The following is a 22,757-nucleotide window of genomic DNA, read 5'->3' on the forward strand; positions in this document are numbered from 1 at the left end:
GTCTTGCTTCTAATCAACAGAATACTCTGAGGTGATGGCCGGCCCTCCTCTGACCAGACTATAGAAGATTTTGACTTCTGCTGTTAGCTAACCTCTTGCTCTCTTTATGAAAGCAATTTGCCATGTACAGAGTTTGGCCTAGTGGTAGAGTGCTTGCCTAGCATGCATGAAGACCCGGGTTCGATTCCTCAGTACCATATACATAGAAAAAAGCTGGAAATGGTGCGGAGGTCAAGTGGTAGAGCTCTAGCCTTGAGAAAAGTCCAAGGACAGTGCTCAGGCCCTGAGCTCAAGCCCAGGACTGGCAAAAAAAAAGAAAAAGAAGGATGACTGACCAATAATTATCTAGGAGCTAAAATCTTCTACCCAAAGGGTCTTGCTAATTTTGCTAATAAGCAGGTGACTCTGGAAGTAAATCCTTTCTCATTCAGGACTATAGGTAATATGATAGTCCTGGACTTTACTTTTACTGTAGCCTTGTGAAAGATCCTGAAGCAGAGGACCCAACTGTGCAGTGCTAGGACTCCCAACCCTTAGAAACTCTGAGTAAATATAGGTCATTTACAGCAAATATTTGTGGTGATCTGCTATATGACAATAGAAAGTTAATAAGTTCCTCTCACAACCAAGATAAAGCAGCTAATGGCACTGTTGAGTAATCAGGAAAACCAAGCAAAATCCTACACACACACATACACACACACACACACACACACACACACACCATGCACGCGTACACACATAAATTTGCATATACTTGGATATATGTTTTTAAATGTATATAGTATTTTCCAGTAAATATTAATCTGACATTTTCTTTTGGTTTGATGGCCTTAGTCCTCCATCCACAAATCTTCCCCAATGCCAAGAGAAACAGATGTTACGGCTCTGTCTGAGATTCCTACTTACATGAAGCCAGGACATGTTCCTGTGGTAATTCTCCTCTGTGCCGGCATTACTCATTCCCTCGGGCTCAATGCTGGGCTCACTTGCACTCCAAGGACTCCCTTCTTCAAAAGAAAACACCAAGAAATGTTTCAATGTTCAATCTCCCCAGAGAGCATGTTGGTATTGTGCTGTCCATGCTTTTGAATCCCAGGGCGGACTACCTGGCCCATTATTTATAGGGCATAGGACTTTAGTAGAGGAATATTAGTAAAAGCTGTTCCTTTCACTGCCAGCTTATTTGGCAGATTCAAAGACATCGATGATCTCTGTTATGGCTTCCATTCTAAGAGATGGGAGCAGAGGAGCAAAACACAGAGCCAAGTTCCTGAATTGCTTAGATGAGCCATTTAAAGGATGGGTGTACAGAAATCCATTTCAAATGGCTCAGACCTTACAGGTGTATTTTGGGGGATCACAAGTAGGCACCACAATGTGCTGCTGCCTCCACTGGGCTGTAAACACGAGGCTTTGCTAGGGCAGCTTCCCAGAGATGGGAGGGTGCCTTGGAAAAACTAACGGAACTTGAAGATCATAACGTTTAGCAATAGAGCACCCCTTTTATCCGTCTATGGCAAGCAGAGGAGAGCTGTCTTAAGGAATTCACCACTTAGTGTGCTACACAAAGCTTTCCCCTCAAATTGCAAAGCTTTAAAGATCTTTTAAATAACAAAGCAATGGCTTTAGCCTGGCAACTTTGATCTCACTGGTCAGGATAAATTGATCAGATCAAACAATCAATTGTAACAGCTTTTCTCCCAAACTAATGAGAACGTTTTAGTCTCAACCCTGCAACAACAGAAGTCACGTTTTAAAACTCCTATTGTCTCCCTGAAACATAAGCTGAATTTTAACTAATGCATAAATTAGCTATTTGCAAAAGCAACAGTGGGCGGAGGTAGAAACATTTCCTATTTTAAACTTTCTTCAATTAGATCTACTCAGCTTCTATTTTGTTCAACTCTATGGATCATTTATCCACACTTCTTGCTGACTTCAAACTAGAAACTGTATGTTGAAGAGAATGAGCCTCAACTTTTACCTAATAGCTCAAGCTAGGCAACTAGAGTTCTGACTGCAAAGCCCGCTTCTTCTTCTTGTCTATTAAGATGTGAATTACGGCTCATATTCTGTATGAACATGTTTCAGTCTCTTTAGATTTGAAGTCTCTTTAGATCATATAGGGACAATCCACCATTCTAGTGCTCTGTATAGAGCGCTTGTTCTCATGTGTTTAACACTTTTTTTTTTTACCACCATCCTGAATTTATCTTTAGAGCATTTCTAGTTAGGCAAGTTAGAAGTAAGAATTTTTCCCATTGGATGACTGGATGGAGAATAATTCTGGGAGGTAACTTGTTCAAGATCTTTCCCTGTCAGGTCTGAAATGTCATCTGTTATTTTACTTGTTCTTATTGTCAAAAGGATACCTGAAAGTCCCACAAGCCTTTACAATATCTGTCCAAAGGGAGTTTTTCTACTTGACTTGAATGTCTCATTTAGAAACATAGGAAAACAGACATAGGAATTTCGAAAGCTGTCCTGTCATTCAGATGTTTTCTTTCCCTACTGTAGACTCTAGACCCTGCTGCTCCGAGTGTGGTCCTAGAAACTGCAGCACCAGAGAGTTTGCTCAAAGGATGAATTGTCAGGTCCTCCTCCTGACCCGTCAGAATTGAACAGGTGCCTGGGGAGTGTAGCTGTCGGTGGGCTAGAGCTGTCTAACCTATGGCTCTGCTCTCCAGCTTCCAGAGAGTAAGGAAACGGACTTCAGGACCTGGGTCCTGTCTTCCTACCCCCCACGTCCCTGCACGCCCCGCTCCTCTGTGTTACCTAGGTCAGTGACAGTGTCCTTGCTCTGGGACAGCTGCAGCTCCTCAGCCTCAGACTCTGAGTCCTGCCGTGATAACTTGCTGCTCTTTAAGCTGCCGACTCGGCGAATGCTGGACAAGGAACCCCCCTTCTTCACCTGGAAACTGCGGGTTCCTTTAATCTGGAGCAGGCGGGAACCTCCTATCCTGATCTTCCTGCTGGGAACTGTATTGAAAGAATAAAATAGGGCTTTCCCCCCCCTTAGTTTTTTCCAGCCAGTGTTACATCCAAATTCTTTCCCCAATTTGTCCCTGAGGGGTATCCTCCATCCACCTGGAGGAGAGGCATTTCTGGACAGGAGCTTCCGCCAGTGCCCAGTCCCCAGGCCTGGTGAGCCAGGCAAGAGGCTGGGGTTCCCGTGGGGAAGGACTTGGTGCTTGTGCAGTGCCTTTCTTGGCACTGGGAACAGCTTGATTTCCTTCTGGCCCAGGGTTCACAAGCATGAGTGTGCTCTCACATCACCATCAAGTCTGTTAGTGCACTTACTGCTGACTTTCTTAGTAGATTCCATAGCACTGTCCACACCCCGACACTCAACCATCCCTTCATCTGCTGTTGGCTTTCCTGGTGAAATGGGACTTACATAGGATGCTGCAAGCTGCCAGAAAAACCCTTTCCTTTTGAAATGCTTCACGAAGAAATGAAAGACATGGAGAGATATTTCTCTCTCCAGCAGTCAGCAGTGAGTTCTGCCCTGCTCTCTAGAAAAGACAGGAAGGGACTTGTTTTCCCTGGGGAGCTGCATGTAAGCAAGTGTGTGGGCTGCTTCCATCTTAATGTACCTAGTGATGAGTCAGCCTGATAGTCTGTATGGACCAAGAAGATGGTGCTTTATTCAGCTTTAAGTGTTCTGGAAGAAACAGTCACGGGTGTAGGAACACAATCAGTTTTGAAGTCTAATTTTGGGGGGGACAATAAAAAGCATCCTTATTTTCCATGTCATACATATATACCTTCCTTATTTTTCTTGAGTTGTCGATATCAACTTTATAAGAACAGAATAAGAAGAGTTTCCAGGGCTGACAATCCAATAATAGGAAGGGGCACGTTTTAGAAGTTTATCACCTAAAGAGATATCAAGATTCCTCACTAATTACTCAGGTCAAACTATTAATATTTTTTGAAATCCTGATCAAGAAGTTGCCATTTAAATTTCAGGTTTCACCTACAAGAGAGTAATATGGAACTATGATTTAACTTACACCACTATTTAAATTGTTAATTAAAAATGTATTTTCAATGCCATATAAAGGAGCCTAGAAGAATTTCTGGGGAACAATATGTTTAATCTCAGTTTGGTTTTGTGATTGACAGAGGCTAAAATTATCACTACCCAGTTGGTACAAGCTTCCTGAGCTCCATCATCTGGATAGAATTTCACATCTGGAAGGAATTCTTACAGCATGGTGTGATAAACTATACATTGTAATGCTGCATTTTAATTATAGTACAAAATTCACCCAACTATATTTTTTCAATATTATTTTAAGGCTTGAGACTTTATGATCCATCTGGAAATATGTTTGGAATAGAAAACATTACCATTTTAAATGATGGCTAAGCAATTTCTTGCCTATACGCAAAAAGAAGTAGAGAAAATGATTAAAGAGATAATTTCTAGATTTTCTCCTTGACAGAGGCATGCACTTATATTGGCTGGTTTTAGAAATTGCCTGGGATTTTGCTTATAAACATAGCAAAATGATCTGAAGTTGATAGGATCTGAAAGAGATCTTATTTGGGGAATTTGTTCTAATACCAAGAACAATTGGAGATAGAGCCATGAAAAAAAATAGAGATCAGAAATTACCATGCTGGTTATTTACAAGAGACACAATAGTTATAATACAGACTTGGTTTCACATGAAAATGTCAGCAAAATTATATGGCATTGAATTTTAGCCTTTAGCTCCATGACAAGAACTAGTATGAAAGGGAAATGAAATTATCTAAATTGGACAGCACATCTTTTAATTTCCTTTTTCTCTCACCCCACATTGGATCTATTATTAGGGTTGGCTCTGTAATTACAAATGTCACCTCTTCACTGGACTAACAGAAGTATAAAACCACTCCACTTTCTTCCACCCCCATAATCTAACTACATTGACTGCAAATACACCTCAGTTCACGTCTGTGGTCAAACCTATTTCTTGGTTGTCACCATACTGCCCTCTCTGTCCTCCTTTAAATGCTCCAAGATAATTTCTGCAACATAGTCTTATATGCAAAATTGCCTCTGGAATACATGGGGCTTCCCTGAGCCCTGGGTCTCCTTGGCTCCTTCACACCATGCTGATTTATCTGTCAAGTATCCAAACTTTCTCTGACTATGTCTCTTCCCACTCCAGATCAGGACTCCAATTCTAATTTGTTTTTCTTCATATTACTTATCTCCACTTGAAAGACTGACATTTCATGTAATTCACTGTCCATGACTCTTTGCTTTAACTAAAATAAAATGCACATGGGAACATTTTCTTGTGCATTTCTCTAGTCTGAGAACCTGTGAAAGTTCCTGTTCTATATTAGGCACTCAGTAGCTCTTGCATGGTGAGCCTAGATTTGGTGTCTGTATTTTGGAAGACTAGTGTTACTTTATCTTCAGAACAGGGGTAAAATGAATCGATAGAAATTAGAGATTTTAAGTGAATGTGCTTTAGTTCTAAGGATTAGTCCATGGCAGTTTTCTTTGGTAAATTCAGATTTATCTGCATATTGTTTATTTCAAGAGCTGACATTTTATTTTTTAAAAAAAAAGCCAAAAGACCAAAAAAACAGATGTTATGATGCACACCTGTCATTCCAGCGAGGAGCCTGTGGGTAGTAAGAACATTGTTTCAGGCTGGCCATGGCAAACAATAAGATTTGAAAAACAACCTAAACCAAATGGGTGGGAGGTGTGATGCAAATGATACAGCGTTTGCCTAGCAAACACCGGCTGAGAGCTCAAATTCCATACCTTCAGAAAACAAAATAGAAATCATGAAAAATTTTAAGAAGTTGTAAAAATCCCCATTTGCAGGGTTTCATCGTCAGCATTGCCACATTGGCCGGAATAGTTGATATCAGCTTGATTAAGGGATACTTGGGAATCTGGGCAGATCCGTCTGCTGATTAAAGGCATTGTGTGACTATATTCTCATTTTATGCATAGGATTAGTTTTTGGCTATATATTTTTGTTTTATTTATTTATTTAATATAATTATCTTTTATTTTTGAGATGGGGTTTCTTCCCTGAAACCTCTGCCCGTCTCCATCTCCGCAATTGCTGCAGTTAGAGATGTGTGCCACTACACGTGGTTAATCTGGTATTTGTTCACTAAACAATATTCAAATAATCATAAGAATGAATACACATATGAATAATATGTGCTATCCCATACAGATATGCATGTATGTACATATATTCAAATAGCTATTCTATAAGGAGAAAAAAAGCACTGAATTAGCAGTACCTAAAAACTAATCATGCAATTTATTTATTTATATGTGGATCATGGGGCTTGAACTTGGCCTGGGCACTGTCCCTGAGTTCTTCAGCTCAAGGCTACCACCCCATCCTTGAGCCAAGCCCCACTTTATGTTTTCTAGAGGTTAATCGCAATTGGAGATAAGAGTCTCAGGTCCTTTTGTGTCTGGTCTGGCTTTGAACCTTGATCCTCAGATCTCAGCCTTCTGAGTAGTTAGGATTACAGGGGTGAGCCACCACAACTGCTGTGCAATTTATTTTTTATAAAACAGCATAACATTTATTTTGCTCAGATTTAATTATACTTGTATTTGGTATTCAATACCAGGTTATACCTGGTATTTGGTAGCTGTTTTATTCAATAATTAACATAATAATTTGAATGGGATAAAAAGATTGCCTTTTCTTAATTAAAATACCTTTGGGATATGTTTAAATGATGGAATACTTTAATAATGTTTAAAGATGGATACTTTTCTAAAGCATTGAACTCAAGATCTATGTTTTATCTTTTTTTCAGATAGGGTGTTAAACTTTTGCCTAAACCCAGTCTCAGACTTCACCTCTCCTAGCTATACCTTCCTTGTAGTGGGGATGACAGCCAAACACTGCCATATCAGACTTATTTATTGGGATAGGTTCTTCTAACTCTTGTTCCAGGTTAGCTGCAAATCATAATCCTGCTGATATACATATCTCAAGGAGCTGAGGTTATAGATGTAAGCTATCTGCTCAGGCTTTGATACTTTTCAGTACTCAGAGGTGGTTTGTGATTTGGTTCATTATCTCCTCACAACACAGCCTCTGATTACCAGGAGTTTAATAGGCCACAATGATTATTTACCTTTAAAATGTGTGGCAGCATTCTGATCTGGGAACATTCCCAGACTCCCCAATGTCTATCTATTCTTTATAAGATTTTACATACTGTAATAGGTCCATTCTTCTGAAAACTACTTATTCATTATGCTAATCAAATGTATTTATTCATTATCTCTAGGATACTGGAAAATACTTCAATGCATAAAATCAGCTTTGTTTCCTTTAACAAATGAACAGATGCTATTTTTAACAAAATGCTTTATAAAGGCATTGAAGAGCAACAGAATTTTAAAAAGTAGAAAAATAGGGCCAGGACTTTAGCCTAGTGGTAGAGTGCTTGCCATGCATGCACGAAGGCCCGGGTTTGATTGCTCTGTACAATACACATAGCAAAAAGCCAGAAATGGTGCTGTGGCTCAAGTGGTAGAGCTCTACCTTGAAGAAAGCCCAAGGACAGTGCCCAGCCCCTGAGTTCAAGGCCTAGGACTGGCAAAAAAAAGTAGAAAAATAAGATAGTAAAGTTAATGGTTCAGAGTAGTTTTTGAACAGCAATTGAAAACTCTGAAACTTGTTTGTACTTAGAATTCCCTATGTAAGTTCCAATTTATATATGTTCATTGTATAAAAACAATTAAGAATTACAAGAGTAAATTGTCATGCTTCTGCTATTCATAAGATACTAATATTATGTTTTACTTGGATTGCATTATCTAAGCATTGCAGTGTAGAAGGTATTAAACCTCATTTATATTTGTTTTCTTATCTCAATTTTTGACATGACCAGAATTGATTTTTATCTACAAGTTTTTTCCTTTTTTTCCATTAAAAAAGGACCCAGATTGGGAAGGGGAAGATTTCCGAAAAAGATTAGAAAGAATAGAATGAGTAATTTTTTTGGGGGGGGGGAATGGGGCTTGAACTCTGGCCTGGGTGCTGTCCCTGAGCTTTTCAGTTTAAGGCTGCCACCCTACTCTTGAGCCACAGCCCCACTTCCTGTTTTCTAGTGATTAATTGGAAATAAGAGTCTCTCGGCTTTGTATTGGCCAGGCTGGCGTTGAACCATGATCCTCAGATCTCAGCCTCCTGAGTAGCTAGGATTACAGGCGTGAGCTACCATGCCTGGCTTAGAATGAGTAATTTCTATAATAACTTTCCTAGACATTCATTAGATATTCAAATAATGCACAACATATCCTTAGTGTTGACTAAACAAATAATATTCCTAGTCAACATTGTTAACCCAATTTGTAGGAAAAAAGCCACAGCCTAAAATGTGAGTCCCTTAGATGAGGCCACACAGAGTTACAGCAGCAACTCATTTTAATGTCATAGCTATTCCAAAGGTGAACACATTAGGAATTGGGAATGTCGTATAATCAATGTTGTCTGCAATCACTAGATCCAGGTGGTACCATCATGATATCTTCTTTTGCTTGAGCCCCTGAATACTCAGAGCAGCAGTAGTAGCAGGTACAGATGGGGCCCCAGTACTTTAGGACCCCAAGAATGGAAGTAGTGGTGAGGGGTGGGAGCAAAGCTATGGACATGGTAATGGAAATATGAACATAACTATATAGACATAAAAACCTATGACTCTATAGACATAATGTTTTATTTCTTAAATTAATATGTTTCTATGACATACAAACCCTTAGCCTAGTTTTAATTAAGTTCTAAATACTAAGTCCCAGTGATTGTAATTAGAGATTCCCTCCTTGAACACTTGTTTGTTAAACTTGTCATTTAAAATATGACGTAAAAATAATAAAATAAAATAAAATAACAACAAAATCTCTACCTAATGAAGTCTCAAAGTTCTCCTACAAGAAGAAAATCTGAGCATAGTAATAAGAAAGTATTGTGTAAGAGATGAATTAGGAGTGTATGTTTTTTTCTTTTCATTGGTAAAAAGTTACCAATGGCAAATAAAATAATGGCATCATAGATCAATAGGACAGGAAGAAATGCTGAGCTAGAATTAGAACCTGTGTCACTCTTGCTGCAAAATATAATCTCTAACTAGCATAGTTTCCTACCTCACCAAGAGGGTCAGTACTTCACAATTCCAACAGCATAGATACACCATTTTTTTTGTGTGTGTGGTTTAGAGCCCAGATCAAATATCCTATGAGAATCCTGATACATCTAGCCATCCTTTCTACTCTATACCTTTCTTTTCCTCCACACCTGTATCCGACTTGATGGTGTGGCTGCTGCTGTGGAGAGAATCTTTAGAGTCTTCATTTTCATCCAGGACCCCTGCAAAGCTGATCTTCCTCTCATATCTGTGCCTGTCCAACTCTGGATCCAACCGAAGTCTGCAGCTCTCCAAGTCCTGGAAACTCAGTGAGGAGGAGCATGTGAGTGCTAGCATCTCCTCTTACATTCCCCCCTGCCATTTTCTTGTGTGTCATGTCAGGTCTGTCTAGGTGGCCCAGGCCTAAATGGGTGATCCTCTTGTCTGACACTCATCAGTGCTGGGTTGATGGGCAAGTATCATCATGTCTAGCTCACTACATTGATCTCATGACTAACCTCCATCCTTTCTGAAGTATATACACTGCATTTAAACAGTCAACATTCTTTAGTCATTGATAATAATTTCAGACATTTCTGAATTGGAAAATGAAACCATAGCCAGCTTTTTCCTGTTTTTTTTCCTTATCCATTGTGGGGCTTGAACTCTGGACAGTGTTCCTGAACTCTTCAGCTCGAGGCTAGCACTCTACCACTTGAGTCACAGTGCTACTTATAGTTTTCTGGTGGTTCATTGGAGGTATGAGTGTCATGGACTTTAGTGCCAGGGCTGGCTTTGAACCTTGATCCTCAGATCTCCGCCTCCTGAGTAGCTAGGATTACAGGCACGAGCCACAGGCACCTGGCTCATTACATACTTTTATCTTACCAAAGCTTTGCCCTTGTCCCTAGCTTCTTCACTTTCTCTTTGTTCATAGTTTGGCTTCATCTTTGGTAGTTATCTGTTTAAGTGATCTTGTATGGGAATATTACATACTGTGGAATTGGTAGGAAATGATTCTTTCCCTAGAAGAAGTCAGATTCCTAAGATGGAAAATGGACAGACATAAATGATAAATTCCAATCCATAGAGTAAGAGCCAGAGCATAGGATCAGACTTGGGAAATTATAGTTTGGAGAATAAAAGTCCCCTCGAGATGTCTGTAACTTAAGCCCTGAAGTCTGAGAATCTGTTGCCTTACATTGCAGGTTTGATTAAAGCTAAGGACCTAATGGAGAGAAGGCTGACTTGTGGTGTGACCTAACTGGACCCTTAACAGTAGAGAGAATATGGTCAGAGGAAGTTGAGGTGCTGCTGCTGTTGCTTGTGAAAAATGGAAAAGGGACACTGAATCTGGGAGTAAGTGTGATGTCTGGAAGATGGGAAAAGGTCAAGGAAACAGATTCTTCTCTAGCATTTCAGGAAGAAATATAGCCTTATCAATACCTTCAGTTTAGTCTATAAAGACAGGCTTGACCCTGTGACCTCCAGATCCATAACATAATGTTTTCCTGTTATAACCAACTACATTTGTGGTACTTTGTTATAGCATAATTAGAAATGAATGCATAGAGTGATATTTTAGATAAGTACTAAGAATTACATAGCACTCTTTGATCAACAAGTGGGGAGAGCCAGTTCAGGTATAAGAAAGATCACATGCAAGGGTCAGAGGTCAAAATGGGATTATACACCGAGGGAATTTCTTACTCACTTATAGGAGGACCTATAACAGGGTCCATCTCTGATGATAAAGAAATGATCCCAGCTGGGTACGGTAGACCACGCCTGTAATCCTAGTTACTCAGGAGGCTGAGATCTGAGGATTGCAGTCCAAAGCCAGCCTGGGCACTAAATTTGGTGAGGCTCTTATCTCCAATTAACCACTAGAAAATCAGAGGTGGCACAGTGACTCAAGGGGTAGGGTGGTAGCCTTGAGCTGAAGAGCTCAGGGACAAGGCCCAGGCCTAGTTCAAGCCCTATAATCCCCCCTCCCCACCACACACACACACACACACACACACACACACACACACACACACACCATATATATATACATATATATATATATATGTATATATAATAGATAGGAGCTACCAGATCAGGTATTTGTCATACGAGAGTATATATGTTGTCTCTCATCTCCTTTGGTGTCCCTTGGTTATCTCATATTGTTATAGTATCTCACTTTGTTATTTGATATATTGAATTTATTTGTATTTGGATATTTGAAATTTGATAGGGAAGGGAAGGGGGGAAAACCAAGATGGGTGGGAGGTGTGGGGGGGAGGGAAATAGGTACCAAGACATGTGAAAGGGTATCAATGTATGTGAATTAATGTACCTTCTATCTGGCAAATATCATGTAACCCTTTTACTAATTACAATAAAAAAGAGTATATATGTCAAAATGCTTTGATTTGATTTTATAGACTAGGCTAAATATGATAATGGAAATGGCAATTCAGAAACTTAAAGGCCAAGGTGATAAATTTGAAGTCATGTAAGGGTAGTAGAAAGCATTTCCTTTCCTAATATCCAAATAGTACAGTTTCAGAGTCTAAATGTAGGTGTGCTTCTCTTAAAAACATGCACTTTACCCATAAAAAATTCTGATTTGGAAATATCTACTTTAAGTTTTAGGGTGTAAGGAAATGAACTTTCCAGAACACTGTAAAATCCAAGTCAGAGGTCCCGCTCTGCAAATCCAGAACACTGGTTCTGTTATCCAACCCCGGACACACCCGAGGTTTGAAATGCTCCCTGTTTCAAGCCAAGGCTGCTTTAGAAGGCTGGAGAGGTGAGAGAATGTAAAACAGGCTTAAAGTGATATACAAAGTTTGTTAGTGTCACAACTTATTTGGAAGAATGATCTAGGTCTTTTGTAACAGAGGGGCTTTGTTTGGTTCCTCAGCTCCAATTGGGTGTTACCATCTTTGATAAAAGGACTATTGAAACCTTGATTCCTAGAAGGGTCCTATAAGCCAAGGAAAATCCACCTGGTAACATTTCATATGCTCTGAAGACAACTGGTCCTTGTGTACTATTTATATTTATAGTTAAACAGATTGTACCTGGTAGAGAAATGAATGCTTTTATGCGCACATGAATGTGTTTGTATGTATTTATCTTTGTGGTCATATTTTTGCCTTTCCATAAACGATAAGAAATACTACATGAATAACACTAAGTTTGGCAATTTTTAGATACTAGGTATGGAAATCTTTTAGCACGTATTGACTCATGAGAATCACGTTTCTGGGCAAACTTATGAAGATTTAGCCAAAAAAGAAAAATCTGTTGGTGATTTCTGGAAACCTCTAGGCCATAGACTTCTCAGAGTTTACAGGATAAGGGATCCTAATGGCTCTTAGATATTTCCAGCATAACTGAAGGTAAGTAGTCAGCCATGGTATGTAGCTGGAGATGCTAACCTTATGGATTTTGAAGTCAATTTTGGAGTTATTACTTTTATAGAGAAAAGAGAATTCAATTTAATGCCTTGGTTAAAATTTTAAAATGTGATGCATTTAGCCATTGGGCATTTGAGGAAGGGGTCAGTTCTGGAAACCTAGCCACACATCTGGCCTTTCCATGTAGCCTTCATTGGTGCCTTCACTTACCATCAGAGGCTCAGTGCGAGGTCTGGGCAGGCAAGAAAAGGTCTCTCTCAGGAAGGTGGTAATTTCCAGGAGAAGCTGGCATGCTGCCATCTTCAACGCAAAGGGGCAGCCACATTTAGAGGGGTTCACCGTACCTAAGAATGAAAGGGTTCTTTCATCAGAAGACAAACTAATAACAAAGAGAGAGGCACAGTTTGATGGACCTTGCTATACACATGCAAAATCAAACAGAATATGAGACATTACCTACACAGGTTCAATGTATCTATTTCTTCTGTACAGCCTGAGCATCGCTACACTTCTCTTCTTCCACTTGGCAATTCTATAAGTGCTTCAGTACTGAAGCATCACATAAGCAGAACTAAATTATGCTTCTTAAAATCTCAAAGTACAGTATCAAAATGCAACTCCAACTAATTTAGAAAAACATTAAATGAAAATTAAAGTATCCTTACATTCAAGAAATGAACTATAATGGAACTATAATGATCATTTTAATTCACTTGAAGGGGGTATCGCACTTTGTGGGCTTTTATTTTTTTGCCAGTCCTGGGGCTTGGACTCAGGGCCTGAGCACTGTCCTTGGGCATTCCTCAAGGCTAGAGCTCTACCACTTGAGCCACAGCAACATTTGGCCTTTTCTATGTATGTGATACCAAGGAATCGAATCCAGGTCTTTGTGCCTGCTAGGCAAACACTCTACCATGCTCCCGGCTCTGCACTTTGTGTTTTAAGGACAGTGAAATTGTTTCAATTCACATCTATTTGTGTTTGTGGAAAAGAGACCAGAGAAAAACCAGCTGCTCCATCAAAGGAAGATACTGCTATACAAGTATGCAAATGTTCTCTCAAACTAAAGGATACTGATCTTGGAATTTCTAAAATACCCCATCCATTATAAGGCAATTAGTGACTTCCACTCTGAAGACAAGTAATGGTCAAGGTAATACCAAAATGTTTTCAAAGTTCTTAGAATTAGTTATCAGATATATGTTGTCACAAACCAAGTAGAATATGCTAATCATGTATTGTTTAGAAAAAATTATAATTAAATAACCATAACAAAGAAAAGAAGTCCAAAGTCATGTTGTCTGTTTCTAACTAATGAAAGAAAAATACTTTTTTATTTTGTAAATTATTAAATAATCACAATAACATTACAGATCAACATTACTATAAATATCTCTAAAATGTATTATCCTAGGTGCTAAGCTATAATTGAATAGAGGATAGTATACTTCATGATTTCTGTCAACAAAGATAGAAATTGTGATCTTCTGAAAACAATCTAGTTGTTTCCTTCCTTAAACCATTGCTTTCTTTTCAGAAAAGTTGTCATTCACTAAGACTGAGAGATAAGCTCCTGGAATTTCCAAACTGAAATTTGCTCACATCATATTGATTTAGTTTTTAAATTCTAGATGAGCTATGTGATGGCTTGGAAATAAATCATACACATCAATCTTATATTCAATGCAGGCTATCTGGATTTAAAAATTGCATAGATGAACATAAGCTTTAAAAAATTAATCAAACACAGTATACACATTTGCATCAAATTCTGGATTTATCTTATTATTTCTGAAGTTATCATTCGGACTCTTCTTATCTGTCCTGTAGGCAGATGAGTTTGGACTTCATTCAGGTTTTATCATCTGGAATAGCTTGTTACTTTGAACAAGAATAGAGTTCTCCATGGCCCCAACAAAAAATCTGATATTTGCAAAGATGGGTAAATGCTACTTTTGTGGTTCAGAGGAGAGTGAATTTAATGTGGCAAATGAAGCTACACCCACACAATATTGTTTCTGCCCCCTCTGTTCTGAAGAACTGCGAGGAGATCTAGGGTAGTTTGGTCCTACCTTCTGGCTGTAGGGGTCTTATGGAAAAATTTCACTAAGTTTTGCTTTTCTGGAAAGTTCTCAGGTCTTCCTATGGGAAGTCATTATCAGATAGCCTAAACTATTCTCAGGGTTATCTTTCATCATTAGGTTGAACAATGACATGAATCTATCTATCTATCTATCTATCTATCTATCTATCTATCTATCTATCTATCTATCATCTATCTATCTATTCTATCCCAGAGCTTAGACACTGTCTCTGATCTCATTTTTTTTTCTCAAAGTTAGCACTCTTTCACTTCAGCCATATCTTTACTTCTGGCTTTCTCTGTTGGTTAACTGGTGATAACAAAGTATAAAGTAATTCAGCAATGAAACTCACTATACGTTAAGTTGATTATGAACTATATCACCTGTGGAGGACGGGGGGGGGTCAGAAGGGAAAAAACTGGGTGAAAATGAGGGAAGAGATGACACTGCTTAAAAAGAGATATACTCATTAACTGACCTACATAACTGCAAACTCTCTGTATATTACCTTTACAATATTCATTAATTAAGTGAAATGTAATTTCTTCCCCAGTTGTAGGGCTTGAACTCTGGGCCTGGGTGTGGTACCTGAGCTCTTCAGCTCAAGGCTACCACCCTACCCTTTGAGCTAGCATACCACTTCCGGTTTTCTAGTGGTTAAAGAGTCTCACAGACTTTAGTTCCTGGGATAGCTTTGAACTACAATCTCAGATCTCAAGCACTTGAGTAGCTAGGATTACAGGCATGAGCCACCATGCCCACCCATTTTTTTTTTAAATTTAAAATAGAGTTTTACTGACTTTCCTGCCTATGCTGGCTTCTAACCTCAGATCTCAGCCTTCTGAGTAGCTAGGATGACACTGGGTGAACCCTTAATGCTCAACTTTTTATTTTATTTAATTCTTAAAATTTGTTCTGATTTGATAAAGAGAAAAGTAATGGTGAAAATATTTTTTAAATTTTTGGTGTAGGAAGGAAGACCATTAGAGTTTTCTCTGATAATGACAGTCCTGTTCAATATTGCATTCTACCTTGCATTACTGCATGCATGTAGTAGATTTGGTATCAGCTAAGATTAACCTTGAAATATAAAGAATGGATATGAATTCTGAACCACCGGGGAAAAAGGAAATGGTAGAGCTGTCACCACAATTTAACATAGAAAGGTACTAATTCTGTTGCCTTAAATAAAGTTTCATATTCTATAAGAGGCAGTGGTACACACATATACAAGCTTATGTGGTACTGAGCACACACATGTACAAAATGGTGCTGACATGGGATGTGACAGCAGCCCCTTTGTCTCTATTCCTCTGAGATATGTCTGGTAAATACATAATGCCACACTTTAAGCAAGGTGACTATATTAATTACATGTTAAGATATTATACTATGCTTTGACTAGAGAATTCAATATTGTAGTCATTTCAAAAGCATCTCCTGTCTAAGTCATTTTCTTCCTGACTTTTTGCTTTTATATTTCCAAGAACAAAATAACAACACAAAACCTTTTTGGGGCTAATAGATTTTCACAGCTATGTTTGTTTGTTTGTTTTTTCCAGAGAGATTTTCTCAGAGAACCTAATATGAAGCTATGTATTCTAGCTTGAGTCAGAGGCTAAACTAAATGTTCAGATTTCCTGCAGCATTCTGCCCTGCCTATTTTCTCTTCTTGATTTTTACCTTCTCTTGGTGAGGGCTCTATGCATATGCTTTACATCCATGTGCAGGGAGAAGGGGTGAGGAGGGATGGCGTGTGTAGGGAGAAGGGGGAGTGGTGTGGAGAGTGGGGTAGACATGGGAAGGTGGCAAAAGTATGAGAAGAAAGAGAAGTATTAAGTGCTCCTAAAGCAGAGGTTCTTACAAGCAGGGGCTCTTGTAGTAAAGGGAGTCTCCTTACTGTCATCTAAAAAGTCTTCTTCCTCATCCTCCTTTCGTAGTTGCCTCTTGGTCTCCTCATCATAAATGAGGCCCAGTAGGTTAGCGGGGCTCTCACTCTCCCCATGACACAGCCATTCAGTCTGATGCCAATGGCCTAACATGAAAGGGAAAGGAATAAAATAGCACCAGATAGGTTAGACTAAAAAAACAAGGCATTTGTATCCTGTACACATAAAGCCTAGGCTTCTTCTCTACACTAGGCTGTTGTTATTTCAATGAGTAACAGTGTGAGAGCCGAAGGTGGAAGGCACTCATGCTATTTCCTGGATCACTGAGTCTAAACACTTCTGTAAACTTGGAATGACACCTTTTTGTACTCCTAAAGAAGCTTTTCTGAAAGTATACCCAGTTACCCAAAGGGTACTAACTTTACAGGTCTCAAAGAAGGGAGATTAGTTATTTTTAATGGGAGGATTTTACTGCAGTGAAAAAAGAATGGGAAGGAACTGTTCCTCAGAGTGAGTCTGACTGTGCTATTCTGTAAGAATGTCAGTGTCATGCTAATGAACTTGGAAGTTGCCAAGACTTCTGGTACTGCCTCCTTATTTATATCTACCAGGATGTTTGCAGTAATTATTGGGCTTTGATAGACTTTGTTCCTCTTGTCAGGGTATTCTATGAAATATTTTTTAAAGTTCATTTTATTTCTTTTTAGAAGAATATCTCACCCCACATTAGAAATATGACTTTTAATAATACATTGTCAAGATTACCTTTTAAATGCTACTTATAAAATTGATACCTTTGTTGTTTATTCCTCTGAGTCATCATGTACTGTTCAGTGATTTTGCAAAATGTTTCTAGAAGAAGAAACAAGCAAACAAAAAAGAAACCTCTAACTCCATCTAGTTCCTTTTAGATAGGTTCAGCAACAATGGAAGAGACATAGGCCTAGTAGAGTCTGCAAAAAGCCAAACTGAGCAATGAATTGCATCTAACAGTTTGATTCTCTATGTTTAATAACAACAGATTTCAATTAATTTTGTTTTTCTCTTCCTAGGTCATATTCATTGAATTTTTAGGAAACTTATTGAATTCTGAGCATGTAAGAAGTACACATACATATGTATAGATGTGAAAATACATCTCTATACAGCCTGTTTGTAATTGTGGGACTGTTTACAGTGGGAAAGAATGTTAGAGGACAAACAATACTGAAATGTGCTACATCTGTGAATTAAGATAGTAAAATGGACTGCACTGAAAGTTGTGGGTTAATGGAGGGGAAGTAGTACGGATGGGGAAAGTGAGAGAGCAACAATGGAATGATTTTGCCCAAATACTGTATATTCAATTGTGAAATACCATGGCACGATATTTTTGAGTAATTAAGACAATGAATGCCAGTAATGAAAAATAGATCATTTTTGGTGTCACTAGTGAAAATATGTATAAGAGAATCCATGTACATGTATGAAAATGGGACCTCGAGGCTTGCTGAAATTGGTTTGAGAAGTGTAGGATGGAATGAGGGAGACTGACCCAAAGGGTCAGTTTACTCAAGGTACATTCTAGGCATAGATGGACATGTCAAAGTGGAATCCCCTTGTATCACTAATTGATGCTAATAAAAATGCAAAATGATGAGAGAGAAATTAGCCATCTATTAGAAACAAACAAGTATCCACTACTGAATATTCAAATTATATCTAGAATTCTTGGTGGGGGGAAACAGTATCTAAATTTCTTAGAAATCTGAGAACAAATCTGCTTAAACTCTGGAATTACCTGAAAGATACAAATCAAGAAGCAAAAAAATCTTATTAATGAAGAAGTACTATAAAAATGTATCATAGAGAGGCTGGGAGTGCTTGCCTAGCATTCACGAAGCCCTGGGCTCAATTCCTTGGTAACAACAGACACAGAAAAAGCCAGAAATGATGCTGTGGCTTAAGTGCTGTAGAGTGCTAGTCTTGAGCAAAATGTGCTAAGTTCAAGCCCCAGGACTGGCAAAAAACAAAACAAAACAAAAGGAATCATAGGACTCTAAGAGTTAGCTGCTAACTTGAGAAATTTTAAGTAAAATGAACAAAATCATTACTGCTACAGGCCTTGTCCTGGGGACAAAACATTGTAACTAAGTCTGGGGTAAAGTCAACCAACTGCATGGTAAGATCCAAAGGGAAAGTTCTCTGTATTGAATTTTCTGGGATACTAAAATTTACAGTTTACAAAACTTAAAGGATTCTTAGATAGTGAACTTGTCTTAGCATCAAATGTCAAAATAATGATTTAGCCTAGCACTGGTGGCTCACATCAGTCATCCTAGCTGCTGTGGAAGTTGAGATTTGAGTATTGTACTACAAAGCCAGCCCAAGCAGAAAAAGGCTCAGTCTTTGATACTTTGATAGCCTGAAGTAGAGTTGTGGTTCAAGTGCTAGAGTGCTAGCTTTGAGCAAAAGAACTCAGGAACAGTATCCAGGTCTCAAGTTCAAGCCCTAGGATGGACAAAATAATAAGAATAAGAATTTAGACCTCTATGTCTCATATATTGCAAGAAAAATGCTGTGAGGATACATTGGTCCTTTTGTCTGTCATTCATCAAATATTTATAAAGTAAACTACTTTGTAAGTTATTTCAAACACAGGACTAAATAAATTGCTACAGTTTAGTAGTGTTTTGGTTAAAGGTACCATTATAGATTATTAAATCCACTTAAAAGGGATCACTGGCAAACAGCAAGGCTGAGGGACTTCCTGAAGACTGTAAATGGATTCAAGCACATGGTGTCTAACTACATCTGAGGTCCATTCTCTCAGTGAGCACAAAGTCTACTGGTGAGGTAGGTGCATATCAAAACAGCACATTAAGAGACTGTAACAATTGGCCAACTTAAAAACTAGACTAAACTTGGCTCAAAGACTCATAGAATGTCTTCTAGCTATAGACTTGGAGAAATAGTGCTAATGGAGAGTAAGAAGTGCATGTGATATTCCCTGGAGGGTCCTAAAAGATCTGCATTTGAGGGACCCTGTATGTCCAGGGATGGATGGCTCCCTTAATGTAAGAAACAATAATGGGCAGCAAGGGTGGCAAGGCAGACTAGAACTGAGCAGACTGTTCATTTGAGAAACATTTTACTATCTGCCAAGAAGGCAGGGACAAGCCATGTAGCTGTCTTTAAGAAAAATTAATGTAATAAACTATTATTATCAAACACATGGTAGGTATAAAGACAAATATGCTTCTGGTTCATAAGCTCATTTGACTTCATCATTCATAATCTTGTAATGCTCTGAGCAATGGTTGCAGAGTAGACAAAGATATCAGGTTAAAGCAATTTGTATTCTAAAAAAATAATTAATTAATTGCTGTTCCGGGACTTGAACTCACGGCCTAGGTGTTGACTCTGCTCAAGGTTAGTACTCTACCCCTTGAGCCACAGGGACCATTTCTGGATTTTTTTTGTGAGCAGTTTATTGGAGGTAAGACTCTCACAGATGCTTCTGCCTAAGCTGGCTTTGAAATAGAATCCTCAGATCTCAGCCTTCTGAGTAGCTAAGATTAGAGGTGAAAGCAATTAGCACCAAGCACAATTTGGGTCTTAACTTGAGGGCCACTGCTGCATTTTAAGCATGTAAGAAACCCACATCCTGATTTGTGGTTTAGCTGAATCACTGCCAACAGTCTGGAGAAGGAACTGGAGAGGGCAATTCTGAAGGCTGAGAGACATTCTATTTTGGAAGGGCTGTGTCACAAAAAGATCATCTTCCTGGCAGTGCACAGGATAGACAGACAATGGCAGGCTGTGAGGATAAGAATACACTGGAAAATAATCATCCATATGCAAAGTCAAAGTTCTGACCTATGGGACTCTATGACATGGAAGTAATAGAATCACTTAGGATAGGAGAGTCAGAATATGCTCAAAAGCTGCTCTATTATATGGTTGTGGTACCAGTAATGAGATTAGAAGGCTTAGGGAGGGTTGTAGGTAGACTATTCATTTGGGAAAAGGGACTTTATTCTGATCAGATTTTAGGATATTTTTAAGTGAATGCTTCTGATGCAAGCTTGGGGTCTGAACAGTGTTATAGTTAGAGAAGTCTGTACTGCTGGAAACAGGAAAATACAGGGACCATGAAACACTGGGTGAATTATACAGGAGGAACTTAAAAGTGATCTTTGAGGATGGCTACACTTACAGAAAGGAAGGAGACACAGATTCAATGAAGCAGAGGACAGGATTCAGAGACTCCTGTGTATATTCTCATGGAAAATAAACTAGCAAGACAGTGAGAAGTATCATATCTGTGAAGATGTCCCAAAGTATTTATCCTGGAGATATTTGTTCAGACATTCCCTTGGTCAAAACCTTCCTCACACATCTGAACCCTCTAAAAGTTCAGCACTTGATGGTTTCCCCTCCTGAGAGTCCTATGGGATTGGCAATTGGGAGTGTTATTTCAGAGAAACCAGGCCGTAAAAACACTCTTTGAATGAGGTAGGTACTGAAGGAATGTCAGAACTTCTCTGCACAAGGAAGAAGTTGGCCAGCTTTATATAAAAATCCAGTCTTGTCCTCAAACTCACAACACTGCAGGAAATCAAAATGGATCAGACTTCAGAAAATGAAAAGGAAGAGGATAAATTACAGCCATTCCAGGGAGCAGGCTTTCAAAAACAAAGGATCACCAGAGATTTATCTCTCCTGTGCCTAGTAGGTTGAATAACAGATAAGCTTAAATTTCACAACCCCTACCTATCTTACTTCTTGATTGATTTACTATACTTGGGATGGGGACTTGCTATGTAGCTCAGATTGTCCCCATACTCTCAACCCTCCAGTGTCAGCCTTCTGGATGTTAGAATTAAGTGGAGTGCACAACCACATCCAGCATCATCTGTCACATTTACTATTAAGGGAAAGAAGGATCCTCCCAAGGGAAACTTCTTCAAATGAAGAAATTAGAATACTAGTTATTCATAACTAATTACCACCTCTGCCTGAGAAATAATAGGAGTCAAAACACCATTAACCTTACAAGAATTGAAAAACAGTTACTGTCTCCAATTTTCCCAAGAGAGGATGTGTTCCAAATGATATAATATTTTGCCGAAAATTGGATGGCTTTTTGCTAACATACGGCTGAGTCATTTGGGATAGAAAATGAAAGGAGTTGGAGATAAAAACAACTTTCCCTGGCTCTCTAACATTTGGTAATCTAAATTTTCCATTCTATTGTCAATACTTTAGGGATAGAAAATCTGCTCTCTCTGGTCAAAGGTCATCTCTGATGTTAGCATAATGGTCCAATGGCATCCATGATATTAGAAAACATCACTCACTATTTTAGCCATAAGAATAATAAAAGTAGACCATAGTCTGAGTTTTCCAAATATGTTTAGTAGGAAAACTTGGGATCAGAGAAGTGACTGGTTGTAATTTTTGAGATTTATGAGTCTTGGGATGGGGTAAGGCTTGGTGAGAGATTCCTGCACAGTTGATTGGAAGAGGTGTACAGAATGAAATGAACACATCCAAGTCTCCATGTACTTTCCTCATAATCTTCCCATTTCTGTCTCTACCATCTTATTACAGAGTAATGATATAAGGATATTCTTTACGAATTAGTTAAAAGAGACCATCTTTGAAGAATGGGATTAGGGATACATCCCCCTTCCCACTATCCATTTCAACCTCGAATTATGTTTCTTTTCTTAATCCTATGTTGTGTCTGCTATGATGGATGCTTCTAAGATTTCAGATATTCGCAAGGCAAATTTAGGAGAGAAATTTGAGAGAAAAAATTATTTTCTTAGAAAATTAAAAAAGCCAAAACCAGGATATAAACATTTAACGATTATAACAAATATTTTTTTCAAAAAGCCGATTCTAAAGATAGCAATAAAGAAGCAAGGCTTTGAAATCCAACATGGGGATAGAGTATTGGAGACTCCTATTTTCTAGATACATAAATTTTGGCAAGCCACTTGACGAGTATAAAACTTCCATCTTTTTAATAGTTAAGTAATAGTAGTATATAAATTGAATAAACTTCTAAAGCAGTAAGGTCACTGCCTCAAACAAAGCAGCTATCTAATAAATTGTATTCAAGAAAAGAAAATTAAAAACAATCCCAAACGTCTCTACTATCCCCAAATGCTCTAAGGGTCATAGGAGAAGGTCAAATGCTCACGTCTCCCCACTGGTAGAAGAGTTTGGCAGCATTCCACTGCAGCTTCTGG

General features: G+C 38.6%; 1 protein-coding gene across 1 annotated transcript in view; it reads right to left on the reverse strand.

The window, feature by feature from the left end:
• Nucleotides 1-16,661, reverse strand: part of LOC150039877 (protein unc-80 homolog) — a gene marked incomplete at its 5' end in the record, with an annotated part of 39,046 nt that extends 22,385 nt beyond the window's left edge. The window contains 5 exons of the mRNA XM_090327549.1: nucleotides 910-1,010; nucleotides 2,779-2,982; nucleotides 9,282-9,447; nucleotides 12,753-12,886; nucleotides 16,527-16,661. Of these exons, the coding sequence (XP_090183675.1) occupies nucleotides 910-1,010; nucleotides 2,779-2,982; nucleotides 9,282-9,447; nucleotides 12,753-12,886; nucleotides 16,527-16,661 (740 nt within the window). The remainder of the gene's footprint in view (nucleotides 1-909; nucleotides 1,011-2,778; nucleotides 2,983-9,281; nucleotides 9,448-12,752; nucleotides 12,887-16,526) is intronic.
• Between the last annotated feature and the right edge of the window lie 6,096 nt (nucleotides 16,662-22,757).

Source organism: Megascapheus bottae, unplaced genomic scaffold (assembly GCF_031878675.1).
Source record: "Megascapheus bottae isolate mThoBot1 unplaced genomic scaffold, mThoBot2.hap1 HAP1_SCAFFOLD_162, whole genome shotgun sequence".
NCBI classification, from domain to species: Eukaryota; Metazoa; Chordata; class Mammalia; order Rodentia; family Geomyidae; genus Megascapheus; species Megascapheus bottae.